This window comes from Anomaloglossus baeobatrachus, chromosome 8 (genome assembly GCF_048569485.1).
Source record: "Anomaloglossus baeobatrachus isolate aAnoBae1 chromosome 8, aAnoBae1.hap1, whole genome shotgun sequence".
NCBI classification, from domain to species: Eukaryota; Metazoa; Chordata; class Amphibia; order Anura; family Aromobatidae; genus Anomaloglossus; species Anomaloglossus baeobatrachus.
In genome coordinates, this window is record NC_134360.1 from 224,245,476 (window position 1) to 224,267,396 (window position 21,921).

The 21,921-nt window shown below is 55.7% G+C and overlaps 1 protein-coding gene across 5 annotated transcripts in view; it reads left to right on the top strand.

Moving 5' to 3' along the window:
- The first annotated feature begins 1,509 nt into the window (after positions 1 to 1,509).
- FUBP1 (far upstream element binding protein 1) overlaps positions 1,510 to 21,921 on the top strand; it is a 127,536-nt gene continuing 107,124 nt past the window's right edge. For 2 of the 5 annotated variants that reach the window (XM_075320260.1, XM_075320263.1), the window contains exons 1-6: positions 1,510 to 1,706; positions 4,461 to 4,590; positions 5,812 to 5,850; positions 5,943 to 5,982; positions 6,460 to 6,509; positions 6,857 to 6,927. In XM_075320260.1, the coding sequence (XP_075176375.1) occupies positions 1,614 to 1,706; positions 4,461 to 4,590; positions 5,812 to 5,850; positions 5,943 to 5,982; positions 6,460 to 6,509; positions 6,857 to 6,927 (423 nt within the window). In that variant the 5' untranslated portion in view covers positions 1,510 to 1,613. The remainder of the gene's footprint in view (positions 1,707 to 4,460; positions 4,591 to 5,811; positions 5,851 to 5,942; positions 5,983 to 6,459; positions 6,510 to 6,856; positions 6,928 to 21,921) is intronic. The other 3 variants (XM_075320261.1, XM_075320264.1, XM_075320262.1) reach the window with 2 other exon arrangements.

Consider the following 21,921-nt stretch of genomic DNA (forward strand, 5'->3'; position numbering starts at 1 on the left):
CCCGCACACGGCGGACATTTTCCCCCTCGGCCCCGCACACGGCGGACGTTCCCCCTCGGCCCCGCACACGGCGGACGTTTTCCCCCTCGGCCCCGCACACGGCGGACGTTTTCCCCTCGGCCCCGCACACGGCAGACGTTCCCCCTCGGCCCCCGCACACGACGGACATTCTCGTCGGACGTTCCCCCTTGGCCCCGCACACGGCGGACGTTCCCCCTCGGCCCCGCACACGGCGGACATTTTCCCCTCGGCCCCGCACACGGCGGACATTTTCCCCTCGGCCCCGCACACGGCGGACGTTTTCCCCTCGGCCCCGCACACGGCGGACGTTTTCCCCTCGGCCCCGCACACGGCAGACGTTCCCCCTCGGCCCCGCACACGACGGACATTCTCGTCGGACGTTCCCCCTTGGCCCCGCACACGGCGGACGTTCCCCCTCGGCCCCGCACACGGCGGACATTTTCCCCTCGGCCCCGCACACGGCGGACATTTTCCCCTCGGCCCCGCACACGGCGGACGTTTTCCCCTCGGCCCCGCACACGGCGGACGTTTTCCCCTCGGCCCCGCACACGGCGGACGTTTTCCCCTCGGCCCCGCACACGGCGGACATTCTCGTCGGACGTTCCCCCTCGGCCCCGCACACGGCAGACATTCTCGTCGGACGTTCCCCCTCGGCCCCGCACACGGCGGACATTTTCCCCTCGGCCCCGCACACGGCGGACGTTTTCCCCCTCGGCCCCGCACACGGCGGACGTTTTCCCCTCGGCCCCGCACACGGCGGACGTTTTCCCCTCGGCCCCGCACACGGCGGACGTTTTCCCCTCGGCCCCGCACACGGCGGACATTCTCGTCGGACGTTCCCCCTCGGCCCCGCACACGGCGGACATTCTCGTCGGACGTTCCCCCTCGGCCCCGCACACATTTTCCCCTCGGCCCCGCACACGGCGGACGTTCCCCCTCGGCCCCGCACACGGCGGACGTTTTCCCCTCGGCCCCGCACACGGCGGACGTTTTCCCCCTCGGCCCCGCACACGGCGGACGTTTTCCCCCTCGGCCCCGCACACGCTCCCCCCTCCTCAACACACCGCGGACATTTTCCCCTCGGCCTCGCACACGCTCCCCCCTCCTCAGCACGCAGCGGACATTTTCCCCTCAGCCCCGCACACGGCGGACATTTTCCCCTCGGCCTCGCACACGCTCCCCTCTCCTCAGCACGCAGCGGACATTTTCCCCTCAGCCTCGCACACGCTCCCCCCTCCTCAGCACGCAGCGGACATTTTCCCCTCAGCCTCGCACACGCTCCCCCCTCCTCAGCACGCAGCGGACATTTTCTACGCAGCGGACATTTTCTACGCAGCCCCACTGCCGCCAATTTTTCTGACAGTGAGGTGAGTGAATTGAAAAGAAGCACGTGACCTGGCCACTCTCGCGAGATTCCGCGCGCCCCTCCCTCTGTTCGCTCTTCTTTCCTGTGGGAGGATCCGGCTGAGTCCGCGTGGAGTCTCGCGAGACCAGACCGCGCGGGGTTACGGAGTGAGGACGTCGGGCGCCATCTTCTCTCTTCTCTGCCCTCAGACGCACGGATCATCACCAGGGCTGCGAGCTCCGTGGACATGGCCGACTACTCCACCGTGCCGCCCCCCAACTCCGGCGCCACCGGGGCCGTCAACGACGCCTTCAAGGACGCGCTACAGCGGGCGAGACAGGTGAGGGTAGGTGGGGAGCGATGCCCGGGCCCAGGAGGGAGGAAGTAAGGCGGGGAGCGAGGCCCGAGTGTGAGGGAAGGCGGGGAGCGAGGCGCAGGCGGGATGAAAGAAGCCGTGGAGCGAGGCCTCGGGCCCAGGAGGGTGAAAGGAAGGCGGGGAGCGAGGCCCAGGGACAAGGAAGGCGGGGAGCGAGGCCCAGGGACAAGGAAGGCGGGGAGCGAGGCCCAGGGACAAGGAAGGCGGGGAGCGAGGCCCAGGGACAAGGAAGGCGGGGAGCGAGGCCCAGGGACAAGGAAGGCGGGGAGCGAGGCCCAGGGACAAGGAAGGCGGGGAGCGAGGCCCAGGGACAAGGAAGGCGGGGAGCGAGGCCCAGGGACAAGGAAGGCGGGGAGCGAGGCCCAGGGACAAGGAAGGCGGGGAGCGAGGCCCAGGGACAAGGAAGGCGGGGAGCGAGGCCCAGGGACAAGGAAGGCGGGGAGCGAGGCCCAGGGACAAGGAAGGCGGGGAGCGAGACTCTGGTCCAGGATGGAGAAAGGTAGGTGGGGAGCGAGGCCCGGGTCCAAAAAGAAGAAATGCGGGGAGCGAGGCCCAGAAGGAAGGCGTTGAGCGAGACCCAGAAGGAAGGAAGGCAGGGAGCGAGGTACAGGAGGGAGGAAGGGGGGGGAGCGAGGTACAGGAGGGAGGAAGGGGGGGAGGAGCGAGGTACAGGAAGGGGGGGGGAGCGAGGTACAGGAAGGGGGGGGGGAGCGAGGTACAGGAAGGGGGGGGGGAGCGAGGTACAGGAAGGGGGGGGGAGCGAGGTACAGGAAGGGGGGGGGAGCGAGGTACAGGAAGGGGGGGGGAGCGAGGTACAGGAGGGAGGAAGGGGGGGGAGCGAGGTACAGGAGGGAGGAAGGGGGGGAAGAGCGAGGTACAAGAGGGAGGAAGGGGGGGAGGAGCGAGGTACAGGAAGGGGGGGGGGGAGCGAGGTACAGGAAGGGGGGGGAGCGAGGTACAGGAAGGGGGGGAGCGAGGTACAGGAAGGGGGGGGGAGCGAGGTTCAGGAGGGAGGAAGGGGGGGGGAGCGAGGTACAGGAGGGAAGAAGGGGGGGGAGCGAGGTACAGGAGGGAAGAAGGGGGGGGGAGCGAGGTACAGGAGGGAAGAAGGGGGGGGGAGCGAGGTACAGGAGGGAAGAAGGGGGGAGCGAGGTACAGGAGGGAAGAAGGGGGGAGCGAGGTACAGGAGGGAAGAAGGGGGGAGCGAGGTACAGGAGGGAAGAAGGGGGGGAGCGAGGTACAGGAGGGAGGAAGGGGGGAGAGCGAGGTACAGGAGGGAGGAAGGGGGGGGGAGAGCGAGGTGAGGGAGGAAGGGGGGGGAGAGCGAGGTGGGGGAGAGCGAGGTGAGGGAGGAAGGGGGGGGCGAGGTACAGGAGGGAGGAAGGGGGGGGAGTGCGAGGTACAGGAGGGAGGAAGGGGGGGGGGAGAGCGAGGTACAGGAGGGAGGAAGGGGGGGGGAGAGCGAGGTACAGGAGGGAGGAAGGGGGGGGGGAGAGCGAGGTACAGGAGGGAGGAAGGGGGGGGGGAGAGCGAGGTACAGGAGGGAGGAAGGGGGGGGGAGAGCGAGGTACAGGAGGGAGGAAGGGGGGGAGAGCGAGGTACAGGAGGGAGGAAGGGGGGGAGAGCGAGGTACAGGAGGGAGGAAGGGGGGGGAGAGCGAGGTACAGGAGGGAGGAAGGGGGGGGGAGAGCGAGGTACAGGAGGGAGGAAGGGGGGGAGAGCGAGGTACAGGAGGGAGGAAGGGGGGAGAGCGAGGTACAGGAGGGGGGAAGGGGGGGAGAGCGAGGTACAGGAGGGAGGAAGGGGGGGGGAGCGAGGTACAGGAGGAAGGGGGGGGGAGAGCGAGGTACAGGAGGGAGGAAGGGGGGGGGGCGAGGTACAGGAGGGAGGAGGGGGGGGCCAGGTCCAGGGAGGGGAGCGAGGTGCAGGAGGGGGGAAGGGGGGGGAGCAAGGTCCAAGGGGGGGAGCGAGGTTCAGGGGGGGGAGCAAGGTCCAAGGGGGGGAGCGAGGTTCAGGGGGGGGGAGCGAGGTCCAGGAGGGGGAAGGGGGGGAGCGAGGTCCAGGAGGGGGCAGCGAGGTCCAGGAGGGGGGAAGGGGGGGGTCAGCGAGGTCCAGGAGGGGGGAAGGGGGGGGGAGCGAGGTACAGGAGGGGGGAAGGGGGGGAGTGAGGTAAAGGGGGGGGGGAGTGAGGTACAGGAGGGGGGAAGGGGGGGAGTGAGGTACAGGAGGGGGGAAGGGGGGGGAGCGAGGTCCAGGAGGGAGGAAGGGGGGGGAACGAGGTCCAGGAGCAAGGGGGGGGGGAGAGGTCCAGGAGAGAGGCGGGGAGCGAGGCCCAAATACCGTACTATTCGTGCAAATAGTATGGCATTTGGGTTACTCGTTACTTTTCTATATGCTATTCGGAATGAATACGCTCGTATTAGACAGTAGCTAGCGAGTAGCACTGGGATCCAATCTCTGTGCAACAGTCATGATTGAGGTGTTTTAGAGGGTACAATTAAGGGACGTTAATGTGGGAAAAAACGCTATAAAGGAGTTCTCTTTCACACAATCCCTCTAAAAACAACCTAAGTGGGAATGTAGATTGTGAGCCTCAATGGGGACAGTGGTGATCACATGGGCGAGATGCAGAATTATGCACTGCCCCTAGGAATTGATGTGGCGTCTATTGCAGGAAAGGACAAGTCCTTTAATGGTATTTTGTTTCCACCCCTACAGATTGCTGCAAAAATTGGAGGTGATACTGGACCACCGGCCGTTAACACCAACGACTATGGCTTTTCTGGGCAGAAGAGGCCACTGGATGACGGAGGTGCGTTTATAGATGTGGGACTGGCTGCACACTCACGTAGGTTTACTGAACACGCCGGGTACAAAAGTCTGTGGTGTAAGGTCCCTGTCTCAGTGCAGCCTGTTTGTTTTCTGTGTGTGATGCTCTAATGTGTGTCCCCTTCTCCCATGGTGTCCTGAGCCCCTCACATCCGGCTGATGTTAGATATTGTGGCCTCTATGACTCCTTTAATGCATTTTTACAGCTAGGCCTGGAGCTTGACTCCTTGTTTTCTAGGGGGAAACATGAAGCTGGCGCCTCCTCTGGTGTCCAAGCAAAATGTGTCAGATCATGAGGAGGTGCACGCTTTGTGGTTTATTGCATCTTGGGCTCAAATTTACACCAATTACTTTCATGCACAAAGCCACGTTGCGTATTTGGTGCGTTTTTACCTCTGCTTTTAAGCCAAAATAAGGAGTGGGACAATCAGAGGAAACTTATAATAGAATCGCGTGCATAATGTGGGCATTTCTCACCCACTCCTTGTTTTGGCTTCCAAATACTAAACTTGGCCTAAGGCTGGAGTCACACTTGCATCTCTCGCAAAATCCCGTATTGCACTCAGACCACTGTTAATCAATGACGAAGCTCCGATATGCTATTTTTTTTTCTGAAAAAAAATCGCAGCATGCTGCGTTTTGGTGCGTTTCTCCTGGGAGTCTCTTCAATGCAAGTTTATGGGTGCGTGAAAAAAAAACGGATGGCACAGACACGGACCATCCTAGTGACATCCGTTTTTCTCAATACATTTCTATCATGTAGCAGAGAACACTGTAAATGCTCCTGTACATAACAGTTCATGAGTAGCAGCTGCTGAGGAAAAAAACTGATTGCACACTGATGAAATGTGAGAAGAAATCAACTTCTGGCATGAGAATCGGACCGATTTTTTTTACACTCGCAAGTGTGATTCCCGCCTTATAGGAAGTCTGTCAGACCGACAGTTGTCTGTCCAAAGTCACAGATTTGAACTGCGTCAAGATTAGCAAATTCTCTACATCAGAAAACAGGAGTAAATTGTGTAAAGAATTCACTCCGTTGTGTCCTGTAATCGGCCGTCAATAGCTGTGCCCATCCTTGGTACTCTGGTGCTGCCAGCACTGCGGGGTCCTGTCTTATTTGGATGCTTAACCATATACAGCAATGATTGCCCTCATGATCTGTTATTTATGCTTTGCAGATTTATTCTCTGTTTATTTGCTCTTTTTAATGTTTTGTTGTCTTTCACCCTCTGCTTAGATCAACCTGAAGCAAAGAAAGTTGCGCCTACAAATGATTGTAAGTCGTACAATGGAACCTGCATGTTTAGAGCCTTCATTAATAGTTTAGGGGAGTTTCTAATGTTAACTTTTTTTCCTTCCCTTTAATAGCGTTCCCACCAGCAATGCCTCCTATGCACCAGCAGCAGAGGTGAGTTACCATCCCAGATTCACCTAGTAGAGGCAAGTATACTGTATATTAGACAAGCCTGGTATCAGCGGTCTGTAAACCCGTGCCCACGTCTTCCCTGGAAATGCAGAAACATGAATTGTGCTTCCTGCTGTCCCGACCCCTCACCCCTGTGTATGCGCCAGGAGTTTTTTCATAATCACTGATGAGCGAGCACTGCCATGCTTGGTACTTGTAACAAGGAGTTGGACGGGCGCAACTCATGTCAGTATAATGGAAGTCAATAGGAAACTCAAGCATTTTTCCAGATGATCTTTCGGATAAATGCTAGTTTCCCATTGACTTCAGCGGCACAACCATGGAGCCACTCTGAACAGTGAGGATCACCCCGGGAGGCAGGGGAGGACCACAGCGACAGTTATCAAGAACAACATTAAAGATTTCGAATTTTTGTTCTAATACTTTTGAAATTACTGTGTTTTGTTTCTATTTACTTAGGGCTGTTTTGACAGAAGAATACAAGGTTCCCGATGGAATGGTTGGATTCAGTAAGTACTTTTATAATTTGAAGATGTTTTCCAGTCTGAGCCATATGCAACTATCAATCTGGATAGGTGATAATACCACCCTCTTGTGGTCTTAACGTCGCACATCCCCACCGCAAAACATATATCACTACTCTAACAGGACACATACATGTTATCTGCTGGTGGTGTATGGATGCCTCCACATCTGTCCCACCCACCGTGCAGCAGCGTCTTTCAGTGTCAAGGGTTTGTCTATTCCGTTCTATCCAAAACTGAGTTTTATATAATGAAGTTTTTTTTTTTGTTTTTTTTTTTTTTTGCCTTTTTCTGTGGAGTCTCACTTTTTTTTTTTTTTTTAATTTTTTTAGTAATCGGCAGAGGCGGAGAACAGATATCACGCATTCAACAAGAATCTGGATGCAAGATACAAATTGCTCCCCGGTGAGAGATCTTATCAAAATTGCTTAAAGCGGTTCTCCACTAGTATAAAAAGTTATAGTAAATTGGCCCAGGAAGGTGTGAGAGAAAAAAAATCTGTTCTCCTGGACCAGCACTGCTCCATCGCACATCAATCTCTTGTATCAGTATCTAGTCGGCGACGTCACGGGACTATGTACCCGCGGATATATCCGCAGGTACGTCCGCAGGTTTCCCCCAGCTGCTCCCCGGAATCCGCAGCTATCCATAGCTGCGGAATTCCAGCGAAATAGTTGCGGTAAACCTGCAAACATTCGTGCGACTTACCTGTGGAAGTCCCGGCCTCTATCTCCAAAGTGGAGGGCTGGGATTTACGCAGGTATTTCCACAGGAATAATTGACATGCAGTTACGTGCGGCTGCGGGAAATCCGCAGCATGTTCCGCAGCCGCACATACCACAGCATTGATACAGACACTCTCCATGTCCCATAGGATAACATGGGGGGGAGTGTCTATACTTGCTAAAACCTGCGGATCGCGGCTACATTGTCCCGTGGGCACATAGCCTTAGATGTCACATTTTCTCCAAACTGGGAGAGTGACGCATGTTCAACTCTTTTTCTTTATCGTTCCTTTGGGAGACCCAGACCATGGGTGTTTAGCTTCTGCCTCTGGAGGACACACAAAGTACTACATTTAAAAGTGTAGCTCCTCCCTCTGAGCTTATACACCCCCTGGTGAGCCAGTCCCTGCCAGTTTATCGCTTTGTGTTCAGGAGGCATACATCCACACATGCATTCTCATCTGATTTGTTTGATTTTTGGAAAGAGTTTGAAGAAAAGCGGGTCCACGTCTGGACTCCCGGCATGTCCCTTCTCACCCCACTGTGTCGGCGGTGTTGTAAGGTTGATTTCCAAGGCTGGAGCCTTACATGCCGCGCTCCTTCACCATCCCTCCTGGGCTCTGGCTTGAAGTGGGAGCCAGCACGGTCTCCATGCCTGGCAGGAGACCGGTCTCCATCCACAGCCCCTTGAGGATTCTGTTGGACCGGAGCACTCATCCCCAGGGACCTGGCCCTACGTCTCAGCAGCTAAGTTCCTGAGTGTTTATGTGTTGGGGGTCCGGTTCTTTATTGTATGGGGAGATTATGCTGTATGTGATTATTTTGACTTTTCCGGCGGGTTTCTTTTGCCCGAGAACCGCGCCGATGGGGCCTGCGCGTCGGCCTCGCCGCTTAAATTTAGGCCCCGGCTTCGCCGGAGGCCTAGTTTCGTTTTCCTGCCCTCGCATGTCACTCATGCAGAGGGACAGGCACGGCTCCTCCCGGCGGCCGTTCTGCACAGGGGAGGGACACTCCCCACTGCTGGGGCGTCCCTCCTCCCCTGCAGGTCTCTATAGCCCTCCAGTTCCCGCTCTCCTATAGGAACGCCCCCTAGTCCCGCCCCCTCTCTTCGCTCCGGCGGCCATTTCTCAGGCAGAGTTCACTCTGCGCTGGGACATCCTGCACTCTGCATCTCTGCTAAGGGGCTGTGCATTGGGGGACCGGGCTTCGGGATCTGGAGGGCACACAACACCGCGCCCAGCGGTCTGGTAAGCCACAGCCGGTCTCCGGTTGTGGACCTCTGTATATTCTCCCTGGGGTTCATTCTCTGCAAAGCCCCCACTCCAGCAGCAAGTCTCACACAAGGAGCAAGGCTCCAAAGCTTTATTCTGTATTGCTCTGCATGTAAGCTCCTGCTGCCTGAGCCGAGCACTTATCCACATTGTGATGGTTGCTCTAACTTGGCGGTGCCTCAGCCTGGAGTCTCACCCCCAGTGGTCTCTCAGGCTGCTGCTGCACCTGTGGCTGAACCCCCGGCTTGGTAGAGTCTCTTTCTAGGTCCATATCCCAGTCATTTGCTGAGTCCATGGGACTTTTGTCCAGGACTTTGATGAATATGCATCAGCCCTCCTCACAGGGTGCCTCTAATACTCTTGACAGAGGATTCCTATCCTCTGACCTCCGTCCATCGGAGCTCACAGAGGATTCATCATCTGGTCCCAGACCTCGTCCTTCTAAGAGAAGGCGCATGGTTTCCTCCCCCTCCTCATCCCGTGGCTCTGACTCAAGAGCTGACTCGCAAGATGAGGAGGATGCCCTCACGGGGGGCTCGGAGGCTATGTATCCATCGATTTCTCTGAGGGTGACTCAGATCTTAGTGACTTGATTGCGTCCATTAATTCTGTACTGGATCTCAATCCGCTAGTCTCAGAGGAGCTACCCTCTTTGGCAGAAAAACATCAGTTTACCTCGCCTAAGAGAGTGAAGAGTGTGTTCTTTAACCACTCCAGTTTTCAGACCGCTGTGACCAAACCCAGGGCCTGTCCTGACAAACGCTTTCCAAAGCGTGGTTCTGATGACCGGTTTCCATTTCCACCTGAGGTGGTCAAGGAGTGGTCTCACTCCCCAAAGGTAGACTCTCCGGTGTCTAGGCTCTCAGCCCGGACCGTTGTGTCGGTGGCTGACGGCACCTCACTTAAGGATTCCACTGATCGTCAGATTGACCTTCTGGCCAAATCTGTGTATGAAGCTGCGGGGGCCGCGTTTTCCCCGACTTTTGCAGCAGTGTGGGCTCTCAAAGCCATCTCTGCTTCTCTAGAGGAGATGCATTCCCTCACCAAGGAATCCATGCCTGAGATGGTTACCTTAACTTCTCAGGCTTCAGCTTTTTCATCTTATGCCATGTCTGCCATGCTAGAGGCTGCTCACCGCACTGCGGTGGCTTCAGCTAATTCTCTTGTTATCCGCAGGATCTTGTGGCTTCGAGAGTGGAAGGCAGATGCTTCTTCCAAGAAGTTTCTTGCTGGGCTCCTTTTGCTGGTTCCCGGCTGTTTGGTGAACAGCTGGATGAAATTATTAAGGAAGCTACTGGCGGGAAGAGTACTTCCATGCCACAAACCAAGACTAGAAACCCACCCAGGGTAGGAATCAATCGAGCTTTCGTTCCTTTCGTTCCTCCAACTGGTCATCCTCTAAGCCTTCTGCCTCGTCCGCTAACTCAGCTAAGGATCAGAAATCCAACTGGCGCCCAAAAGCGCGTCCGCAGAAGACCGCAGGAGGTTCTGCCACTAAGGCAGCCTCCTCATGACTCTCTGCCCGCTCCAGCCACGTCTTTAGTCGGTGGCAGGCTCTCCCACTTTGGCGACGCTTGGTTGAAGCAAGTCTCCGATCAGTGGGTGAGAGACATCATATCTCACGGCTACAGGATAGAGTTCTCTTCCACCCCGCCAAACAGATTTTTCTTCATCGTTCCTTATGGGAGACCCAGACAATGGGTGTATAGCTTCTGCCTCCGGAGGACACACCAAGTACTACACTCAAACGTGTAGCTCCTCCCTCCGGGCTATATACACCCCCTGGATGACAATCTAACCAGTTCAATGCTTTGTGTTTCAGGAGGCAACACACATGCATTCTCTGATTTTTCATTTTTAAGATTTTGATTTTAAAGATATGGAAGAAAAGCGGGTCCAGTCTGGACTCCCGGCATGTCCCTTCTCACCCCACTATGTCGGCGGTGCTGTTAAGGTTGACTTTACAAGGCTGGAGCCTTCACATGCCGCGCTCCTTCAACATCCTTTGAGGCTCTGGTTTGAAGTGGGGAGCCGTCTCGGTCCTCTCTGCTTGCAGGAGACCGGTCTCCATCCGCAAGCCCTGTCAGGTTCCTGCTGGACGGAGCGTTTAACCTTCCCTCAGGGACATGGCCCTGCGTCTCAAAAGCTAAGTATTGAGACGTTTTTCAGGGGTCCCGGGTACTTTTATTGAGGGGAGAGTATGTCTTTTGTCTTTACTGTAAATTCCGGCCGGTTCTCGGGTTTTTCCTGAGAACCGCGCCGAGGGTGCCTGCTCGTCCGGCCGCATGTTAAAATCTAGGCCCCGGCTTCAGTTTGGGCCTAGTTTCGGTTTCAGCTTCCCCTGCATGTCATTCATGCAGGGGAATAGTGTGGCGCGCGCCACCGGCCGGCCAGCAGAGGGGAGGACACTCCTCTCTGAGGAGATGTTCCCTCCCCTGTATCTCTCCTTGGCCCTCCGGTTTTCCTGCTTGGGCTAATCCCCGCCCCCCTCCTCCTTCCGCGCCATTTTCTCAGCGTTCTCACACTGATCGGCGCTGGATGCTGCAGCTGGTGCATTTTAGGAAGGCTGACGCTTCACTGGGGGTCGAGCTGTGGAATCCGGAGGGCACACAGAGAGCGGTCTGGTAAGCCACAACCTCTGGTTGTGGGCTTTTTATTATACACTCTCAGGGCATTCTACAGGAGTGTATTCTTGCTGCAGAGCTTCCCACCTCAGCAGCATGTCTGTCACTAGGAGCACAGGCTGCAAAGCTGTACGCTATATGCACTGCATGTAAGCTCATTCTGCCAGAGCCAAGCACATTACCCACATTGTGATGCCTGCTCTAACATGGTGGTCCCTCAGCCTGGAGCCTCCTCAGGGTTCCTCCGGCCGCTCCAGCCCCGGTGGCTGATCCCCCGGCTTGGGTAGCATCTTTTTCCAGAGCTATTTCCAGTCTTTTGCCGACTCCATGGGACAGCTGTCCGACACTGCTGACCATGCATCAGCCCCCCTTCTCAGGGCGCCTCTGCTGCTCCGAGCTCAGAGCTCTCAGAGCATGTTCTAGGACCCCGTCCTCCTAAACGGAGACGCAGGGACCCTTCTCCTTCCTCATCCACGGCTCTGATTCACGAGCCGAGGTGCAGGGCGAGGAGGATACTTTTACAGTGGGCTCAGACGCTACCTCTATGTACCCCATTGCCTTGTCTGAGGGTGATGCGGATGTTAGTGACTTGATTGCGTCCATTAACTCCGTACTGAACCTCAATCCACCAGTGTCAGAGGAACAAGCTCTCTGGTAGAGATACATCAGTTTGCCTCACCTAAGAGAGCTAGGAGTAACGTTTTTTTATCACTCCAGTTTTCAGCCACTGTCACCAGCCCAGGGCCTGTCCTGACAAACGTTTTCCGAAGCGTAGTTCTGATAACCGTTTTCCCTTTCCACCAGATGTGAGTGAAGGAGTGGGCTCAGTCCCCCAAAGGTAGACCCTCCGGTGTCTAGAATCTCAGCCCGCACAGTCGTAGCTGTGGCCGATGGCACCTCTCTAAGGATCCCACTGACCGCCAGGTTGACCTTCTGGCCAAGTCTGTATATGAGGCGGCAGGGCCTCGTTCTCCCATCTTTTGCGGCAGTGTGGCGCTTTAAGGCAGTCTCTGCCTCTCTGGCGGAGATACATTCCCTCACCAGGGACTCTATGCCTGAGATGGATGCCTTAACTTCTCAAGCTTCGGCTTTTTCATCCTACGCCATGTCTGCCATTCTGGAGGCTTCTCACCGCACGGCGGTGGCCTCCGCTAACTCTCTCGCGATCCGCAGGATCTTGTGGCTTCGAGAGTGGAAAGCAGACGCTTCTTCTAAGAAGTACCTTGCGGGTCTCCCTTTTGCTGGGTCCCGGCTGTTCGGTGAACAACTGGATGAAATAATTAAGGAAGCTACTGGCGGGAAGAGTACTTCCTTGCCACAAACTACAACCAGGAAACCTGTCCAGGGCAGGAACCAATCGAGGTTTCGTTCCTTTCGTTCCTCTAACTGGTCATCCTCTAAGCCCTCAGCCTCGTCCACTACCGCAGCCAAGGATCGTAAACCCATCTGGCGCGCGAAGCCGCGTCCTCAGAAGTCCGGAGGAGCCGCTGCCACTAAGGCAGCCCCCTCTTGACTATCTGGCTGCGCCAGCAATGTCCTTGGTCGGTGGCAGGCTCTCCCACTTTGGCGACGTGTGGTTTCAACACGTCTCCGATCAGTGGGTGCGGGATATCATCTCCCACGGCTACAGGATAGAATTTTCTTCCAGCCCGCCAAACAGATTTTTTCTGTCCATTTCCCCCCCCCCCTGCTCCAAAGCCGCCGCCTTCTCTCAGGCCGTGGCATCCCTGCAGGCCAACGGTGTAATTGTTCCGGTTCCCGCCCGGGAACGGTTCAGAGGTTTCTACTCAAACCTCTTTCTAGTCCCCAAGAAGGACGGTTCCTTCCGGCCCATCCTGGATCTCAAGCTTCTCAACAAGCATGTTCAGGTGCGGCATTTTCGCATGGAATCTCTGAGATCGGTCATTGCATCAATGACCGAAGGAGATTTTCTAGCATCCATCGACATCAGAGATGCCTATCTGCACGTGCCTATCGCGGTTTCACACCAGCGTTGGCTCCGCTTTGCAATCGGAGAGGAACATTTCCAATTCGTGGCTCTCCCCTTCGGGTTAGCCACGGCCCCTCGTGTTTTCACCAAGGTTATGGCAGCAGTGGTTGCGGTCCTGCATCTCCAGGGGTTGGCAGTAATCCCCTACCTGGACGACCTTCTAGTCAAGGCCTCATCCAGTGCAGACTGCCAGCGGAGTGTCTCGCTCACTCTCGCCACGCTCGTTCAGTTCGGGTGGCTTGTCAACCTGCCCAAGTCCACTCTGACCCCGACCCAGGGACTTATGTACCTAGGGATGCAATTCAAGACTCTGCCGGCACTTGTGAAGTTGCCCTTAGTCAAACAGCAGTCCCTTCAGCTGGCGGTGCGCTCTCTGCTGAGGCACCGCCGTCATTCCATCAGGCACCTCATGCAGGTGCTGGGTCAGATGGTGGCGTCAATGGAAGCGGTTCCCTTTGCCCAGTTCCATCTGCGTCCCCTGCAGCTGGACATTCTCCGCTGTTGGGACAAGCGGACCTCTTCCTTGCACAGGCTAGTGGCTCTGTCGCCACAGACCAGGAGCTCTCTTCAGTGGTGGCTTCGGCCCCTCTACCCTGTCACAGGGACGCTCCTTCCTGACTCCGTCCTGGGTGATCCTCACCACGGATGCCAGCCTCTCCGGTTGGGGAGCAGTATTTCTCCATCACCGAGCACAGGGCACTTGGACTCCGTCCGAATCAGCCCTCTCGATCAATGTGCTGGAAATCAGAGCTGTGTTTCTAGCTCTCCTAGCCTTTCACCACCTGTTGGCGGGCAAGCACATTCGAGTCCAGTCGGACAACGCGACAGCGGTTGCCTACATCAATCACCAGGGCGGAACTCGCAGCCGCCTGGCGATGTTGGAGGTTCAACGAATCCTCCAGTGGACGGAGGACTCAAAGTCCACCATATCAGCAGTCCACATCCCAGGCGTAGAAAACTGGGAGGCCGATTATCTCAGCCGTCAAACCGTGGACAGCGGCGAGTGGGCCCTGCACCCGGCAGTGTTCAGGTCAATCTGCCGCAAGTGGGGTACTCCGGAAGTGGATCTAATGGCATCCCGGCACAACAACAAGGTTCCGGTTTACGTGGCTCGCTCCCACGATCCTCAGGCCTTCGCAGCGGACGCGCTGGTTCAGGATTGGTCCCAGTTCCGTCTGGCCTACGTGTTTCCCCCTCTAGCTCTCTTGCCCAGGGTTCTGCGCAAGATCAGAATGGAGGGCCGTCGGGTCATAATCATTGCTCCGGACTGGCCCAGGCGAGCTTGGTACCCAGACCTGCTCCGCCTGTCCGTAGAGGTGCCGTGGCATCTCCCGGACCGCCCAGACCTTCTCTCTCAAGGTCCGTTTTTCCGCCAGAATTCTGTGGCTCTCAGATTGACGGCGTGGCTCTTGTCCTGGATCCTGACGGCTTCAGGCATTCCCTCTGAGGTCATCTCCACTATGACTCGCGCTCGAAAGTCTTCTTCGGCCAAGATTTATCACAGGACTTGGAGGATCTTCCTGTCCTGGTGTCGCTCTTCCGACCATGCTCCTTGGCCGTTCTCCTTGCCGACCATCCTGTCTTTTCTACAGTCTGGGCTACAGCTAGGACTGTCCCTCAAGGGACAGGTGTCGGCTCTGTCGGTATTATTCCAGCGGCGTATCGCCCGACTGGCTCAGGTGCGCACCTTCATGCAGGGCGCAGCTCACATCATTCCTCCTTACCGGCGGCCTTTGGATCCCTGGGACCTTAATCTGGTCCTCACGGCCTTACAGAAACCCCCCTTTGAGTCTCTTAGGGAGGTTCCCTTGTTTAGACTTTCACAGAAAGTTGTTTTCTTTGTCGCTCTATTGGGAGACCCAGACAATTGGGTGTATAGCTACTGCCTCCGGAGGCCACACAAAGTATTACACTTAAAAGTGTAAGGCCCCTCCCCTTCTGCCTATACACCCTCCGTGGGATCACGGACTCCTCAGTTTTCATGCTTTGTGCGAAGGAGGTCAGACATTCCACGCATAGCTCCACTGTTTAGTCAGCAGCAGCTGCTGACTATGTCGGATGGAAGAAAAGAGGGCCCATACTAGGGCCCCCAGCATGCTCCCTTCTCACCCCACTTTTTGTCGGCGGTGTTTGTTAAGGTTGAGGTACCCATTGCGGGTACGGAGGCTGGAGCCCACATGCTGTTTTCCTTCCCCATCCCCTTAGGGCTCTGGGTGAAGTGGGATCTTATCGGTCTCCAGGCACTGAGGCCGTGCTCCATCCACAGCCCCCGGGAATCTGCTGGACATGGAGCGGAGTATCCTCAGGGACATGGCCCTGCTATGTTGAGGTACTCTGTGTCCCCGTGGGGACCGCGCACAGACACACGGCAGCACTGCTGGGTGTGTTAGTGCGCCAGGGACGGCGGCGCTGCCCGCACTGGTGCCATCGCACACTACAGCATAGCTGGGTGTGTTAGAGTATTGGGGGAATACCGCGCTAACCGCCGCTGCCATTTTTATCTCAGGCGCGGCTGCGACTTGTGGTGCGCCGGGGACTTCCGCGCCGACCAGGGCTTATATGCCGGCCGCGCTTATCACTCTAGTCCCCGGCTTGTGCGGCCTAGTCTCACTTCGTTACCGCCCACAGGCCTGCCAGTCAGGGTAAGGGCGTGACGCTGCACAGCACGGCAGCGCTGAGAGCTGGAGTATGCTTTGCATACTCCACCCCTCTCACTGTATACACTGTGAAACCGGATTCCCGCACTTTCTGGGGCACGCCCACGGCCTCCTCTACACAGGACGCCGGCAGCCATTCATGTCAGTTTTTTCTGTGGCTGAGAAAAGAGACAAGTCTGGGAAGACCCTGGCAGGGATTCTGATGGTCACACAATCGCTGTGAGCGGGAGGTAACCAGCACCTGTGGTGCTGACCCCACTAGTGCCGAAGTGCACATATAGATATATGCTTGTACGCTATACATTGCACTGTTCGGTCGCTTTTTTGTATTTTGGCTATATACCCTCCTTGATGGTTCGGAGGAGATAACAGCATATCGTCTGTGAAAAACAAGGGTGCAGAAGCACAGGTTTTCTATACAGCCTGTACAGCATGTACGGCTATACTGCCGGCAGGTTACATGGACCCCCATTGTATGATATGCTCGGCCCCTGTGGCACGTACTCAGCCGGAATCTCTGCTAATAGTCCAGGGACAAGGGACGGAGTTTGCAGTATTTACTGACAAACTTTCTGAGACTATGGCTATGATACTAGAAGCCTTGCAGTCCAGACAGGTCTCTCAGACCATGGGCACTGTTCATTCATTGCCCCCTGGTCCCCCCTCCCCAGTTGGTACAACAATGTGCTCCGGGAGTGTCTCATAGATCTCAGGGTGAGGGGTCTGACTCGGACGCAGTCCCAGACCCCCTAAGCGACCTCGCTGGGAGCATCCCTCGACATATTCAGGGTCTCAGCATGGGGACTCTCTCTATGATGAGGCGGAGGTATCTGATCAGGATTCTGATCCTGAGAACGTTCTCTACCTGGATACACCTGATTGTGACACCGTAGTGATCGATCTTACGGCGTCCATCAATCAAATGTTGTTTTTTTCTCCCTCAGCTCCTACGCTTGAGGAGTCAGCTTCTCAGCAGGAGAAGTTCCGTTTCAGGTTCCCCAAGCGTACATTGAGTACGTTTCTGGGTCGCTCTGACTTCAGGGAGGCAGTCCAGAACCACCAGGCTTGTCCAGATATCGCTTTTTTCCAAGCGCCTTAAGGATACACGTTATTCCTTCCCTTTTGACGTTGTCGAGGGCTAGGTTCAGTGTTCCAGGGTGGACCCTCCTATCTCCAGCGGCTAAATCCTTAGTTGCAGCGGAAGATATGGCTTCACTCATAGATACCGCTGACAGACAGATGGAGCTCTGGTTGAAATCCATCTATGAAGCTATTGGCGCGTCTTTTGCTCCAACTTCGCAGCCGTCTGGGCGCTCCAAGCGGTCTCAGCGGCTCAAGCGCAAATTGAGGCGGTCTGCGCCGCAGACTGCGTCTTCCCTTCTCAAACGTCAGCGTTTGCGTCATACGCCATTAATGCTGTCCTGGACTCGGCGAGCCGGAAGGCAGTTGCGTCCGGCAATTCAGTGTTAATACGCAGAGCCTTGGGGTTGCGGGAATGGAAGGCAGATTCTGCTTCCAAAAAAGTGCTTAACCAGTTTGACAATCTCTGGCGACCGCTTGTTTTGGTGAGCGACTGGATGAAATCATCAAACAATCCAAGGAAAAAGATACATCTTTTCCTCAGGTTAAACCGACATACCCCAACAGAGGAGGGGACAGTCGAGGTTTCGGTCCTTGCGGGGCGCGGGCAGGTTCAATTCTCCTCGTCCAATAGGCCTCAGAAGGATCAGAGGAATTCCGATTCATGGCGGCCTAAATCACGTCCTAAAAGACCGCCGGAGGTACCGTCACCAAGGCGGCTTCCTCATGACTTTCGGTCTCCTCACACCGCATCCTCGGTCGGTGGCAGGCTCTCCCGCTGTTGCGACACCTGACTGCCACAGGTAAAAGACCGTTGGGTGAGAGACATTCTGTCTCACGGGTACAGGATAGAGTTCAGTTCTCGTCCTCCAACTCGATTCTTCAGAACTTCTCCACCTCCCGACCGAGCCGATGCTCTTCTGCAAGCGGTGTGCACTCTAAAGGCAGAAGGAGTGGTGTTCCCTGTTCTTCTTCAGGAGCAAGGTCACGGTTTTTACTCCAATTTGTTTGTGGTGCCAAAAAAGGACGGGTCTTTCCGTCCCGTTCTGGACCTAAAACTGCTCAACAAGCACGTAAAAACCAGGCGGTTCCGGATGGAATCCCTCCGCTCCGTCATCGCCTCAATGTCTCAAGGAGATTTCCTAGCGTCAATAGACATCAAGGATGCTTATCTCCACGTGCCGATTGCTCCAGAGCACCAGCGTTTTTCTACGCTTTGTTATACGAGACGAACACCTTCAGTTCGTAGCTCTGCCTTTCGGGCTGGCGACAGCCCCACGGGTCTTCACCAAGGTCATGGCAACAGTAGTAGCAGTCCTGCACTCTCAGGGTCACTCTGTGATCCCTTACTTGGACGATCTACTTGTCAAGGCACCCTCTCAAGAGGCATGCCAACACAGCCTGAACGTTCCGCTGGAGACTCTCCTGAGTTTCGGGTGGATCATCAACTTTTCAAAGTCAAATCTGACCCCGACCCAATCGCTAACAGATCTTGGCATGGAGTTTTCATACTCTCTCAGCGATAGTGAAGCTTCCGCTGGACAAACAGCGTCCACTACAGACAGGGGTGCAATCTCTCCTTCAAGGCCAGTCGCACCCCTTGAGGCGCCTCATGCACTTCCTAGGGAAGATGGTAGCAACAATGGAGGCAGTCCCTTTCGCGCAGTTTCATCTGCGTCCACTACAATGGGACATTCTCCGCAAAGGGAACGGGAAGTCGACGTCCCTCGACAGGAACGTCCCCCTTTCTCAGGCGGCCAAGGAATCTCTTCGGTGGTGGCTGCTTCCCACCTCATTGTCAAAAAGAAAGTCCTTCCTACCCCCATCCTGGGCGGTGGTCACGACAGACGCAAGTCTATCAGGGTGGGGAGCAGTTTTTCTCCACCACAGGGCTCAAGGTACGTGGACTCAGCAAGAGTCCACCCTTCAGATCAATGTTCTGGAAATCAGAGCAGTGTATCTTGCCCTACAAGTCTTCCAGCAGTGGCTGGAAGGCAAGCAGATCCGAATCCTGTCGGACAACTCCACAGCGGTGGCATACATCAACCACCTAGGAGGAACACGCAGTCGGCAAGCCTTCCACGAAGTCCGGCGGATTCTGACGGGGGTGGAAGACATGGCACCCACCATATCCGCAGTTCACATCCCGGGCGTAGAAAATTGGGAAGCAGACTTCCTCAGTCGCCAGGGTATGGACGCAGGAGAATGGTCTCTTCACCCAGACGTGTTTCAGGAGATCTGTCGCCGCTGGGGGATGCCGGACGTCGACCTAATGGCGTCCCGGCACAACAACAAGGTCCCGGTTTTCATGGCACGGTCTCACGATCACCGAGCTCTGGCGGCGGACGCCTTAGTTCAAGATTGGTCGCAGTTCCGGCTACCTTATGTGTTCCCACCTCTGGCACTGTTGCCCAGAGTGCTGCGCAAGATCAGGTCCGACTGCCGCCGCGCCCTCCTCGTCGCTCCAGACTGGCCAACGAGGTCGTGGTACCCGGATCTGTGGCATCTCACGGTAGGCCAACCGTGGGCACTACCAGACCGACCAGACTGGCTGTCTCAAGGGCCGTTTTTCCATCGGAATGCTGCGGCCCTCAACCTGACGGTGTGGCCATTGAGTCCTGGATCCTAGCATCTGCAGGGTTATCTCAAGAGGTCATTGCCACTATGAGACAGGCCAGAAAACCCACATCTGCCAAGATCTACCACAGAACGTGGAAGATATTCTTATCTTGGTGCTCTGCTCAGGGAGTTTCTCCCTGGCCAATTGCCTTGCCTACTTTCTTTCCTTCCTGCAATTCGGTTGGAAAAAGGTTTGTCGCTCTGCTCCTTTAATGGACAAATCTCAGCGCTCTCTGTATTTTTTTCAGAAGCGCCTAGCAAGACTTCCTCAGGTACGCACGTTCCTGCAGGGGGTTTGCCGCTTAGTCCCTCCTTACAAACGGCTGTTAGAACCCTGTGATTTGAACAGGGTGCTGATGGTTCTTCAGAAACCACCATTCGAGCCTATGAGGGATTTTTTCTCTCTCACATCTTTCGCAGAAAGTGGTTTTCCTAGGAGCAGTCACTTCACTTAGGAGAGTGTCTGTCGGGGCAGCATTGTCGTGCAAAGCCCCCTTCCCGGTGTCTCACCAGGTCAAGGGGTTCTGCGTCCGGTTCCAGAATTTACCCCTAAGGGGGTATCCCCCCTTTCATCTCAGTCAGGGTATCCCCGTACACTCTGTTTATCCTCATCTAGTTCACCAATGTGAAAAGGATTTGCACTTGATTAGATCTAGTGAGAGCACTCAGACTCTACATCGATCGTACGGCGTCCCTGCGCCGCTCGGATGCACTCTTGTCCTTGTCGCTAGCCAGCGTAAAGGGTCGCAGGCTTCCAAATCAAGCCTGGCTCGGTGGATCAAGGAACCAATTCTCGAGCTTATCGTTCTGCTGGGCTTACGGTTCCCTCAGGGCTGAAGGTCCATTCTACCAGAGCTGTGTATGAGTCCCGGGCTTGAGGCACCAGGCTACGGCTCAGCTTGTGTGTCAGGCGGCTACCTGGTCCAGCCTCCACACTTTCACGAAACACTATCAGGTGCATACCTATGCTTCGGCGGATGCCAGCATAGGCAGACGAGTCCTTCAGGCGGCGGTTGCCCACCTGTAGGAAGGGGCCGTTTTACGGCTCTATTACGAGGTATTATTTTACCCACCCAGGGATTGCTTTTGGACATCCCAATTGTCTGGGTCTCCCAATAGAGCGACAAAGAAGAAGGGAATTTTGTTTACTTACCGTAAATTCCTTTTCTTCTAGCTCTAATTGGGAGACCCAGCACCCGCCCTGTTTTTTTGTATACACATGTTGTTCATGTTGAATGGTTTCAGTTCTCCGATATTCCTTCGGATTGAATTTGCTTAAACCAGTTTATTGGCTTTCCTCCTTCTTGCTTTTGCACTAAAACTGAGGAGTCCGTGATCCCACGGAGGGTGTATAGGCAGAAGGGGAGGGGCCTTACACTTTTAAGTGTAATACTTTGTGTGGCCTCCGGAGGCAGTAGCTATACACCCAATTGTCTGGGTCTCCCAATTAGAGCTAGAAGAAAAGGAATTTACGGTAAGTAAACAAAATTCCCTTCTTTCTAGTAGCCATAACTTCTCTCAGGAGAGTTTCTGATTTGGCTGCGCTCTCTTCGGAATCCCCCTTTTTGGTGTTTCACCAAGACAAGGTGGTTCTTCGTCCGACTCCGGATTTTCTCCCTAAGGTGGTGTCTTCTTTCCACCTTAACCAGGACATTTCATTGCCCTCTCTTTGTCCGGCCCCTGTGCATCGCTTTGAGAAGGCGTTGCATTCCTTGGATTTGGTGCGGGCGCTCCGAATCTATGTGTCACGCACCGCCGTTTTTAGGCGGTGCACCTCACTTTTTGTGCTAACCGCGGGTCAGCGCAAGGGTCTCTCTGCTTCTAAACCGACCCTAGCTCGTTGGATTAGGTCGGCTATCGCCGATGCCTACCAGTGTTCTCAGGTGCCCCCTCCGCCAGGGATTAAGGCGCACTCGACCAGAGCTGTCGGTGCCTCCTGGGCTTTCAGGCACCAGGCTACGGCTCAGCAGGTTTGTCAGGCTGCCACTTGGTCCAGTCTGCACACCTTTTCGAAGCACTACCAAGTGCATGCTCATGCTTCGGCAGATGCGAGCTTGGGCAGACGCATCCTTCAGGCGGCTGTCGCCCATTTGTGAAGTTAGGTTTTGCCTACTTCTCAGTTTGGTTTATTTCCCACCCATGGACTGCTTTGGAACGTCCCATTGTCTGGGTCTCCCATAAGGAACGATGAAGAAAAAGAGAATTTTGTTTACTTACCGTAAATTCTTTTTCTTATAGTTCCGACATGGGAGACCCAGCACCCTCCCTGTTGCCTGTTGGCAGTTTTTGTTCCATGTGTTTTCACCGGCTGTTGTTGTAGACAGAGTTCCGGTTTTTCCGAGTTTTACTCTATCTCTACTTATGGGTGGATGTCCTCCTTCAGCTTTTGCACTGAACTGGTTAGATTGTCATCCAGGGGGTGTATATAGCC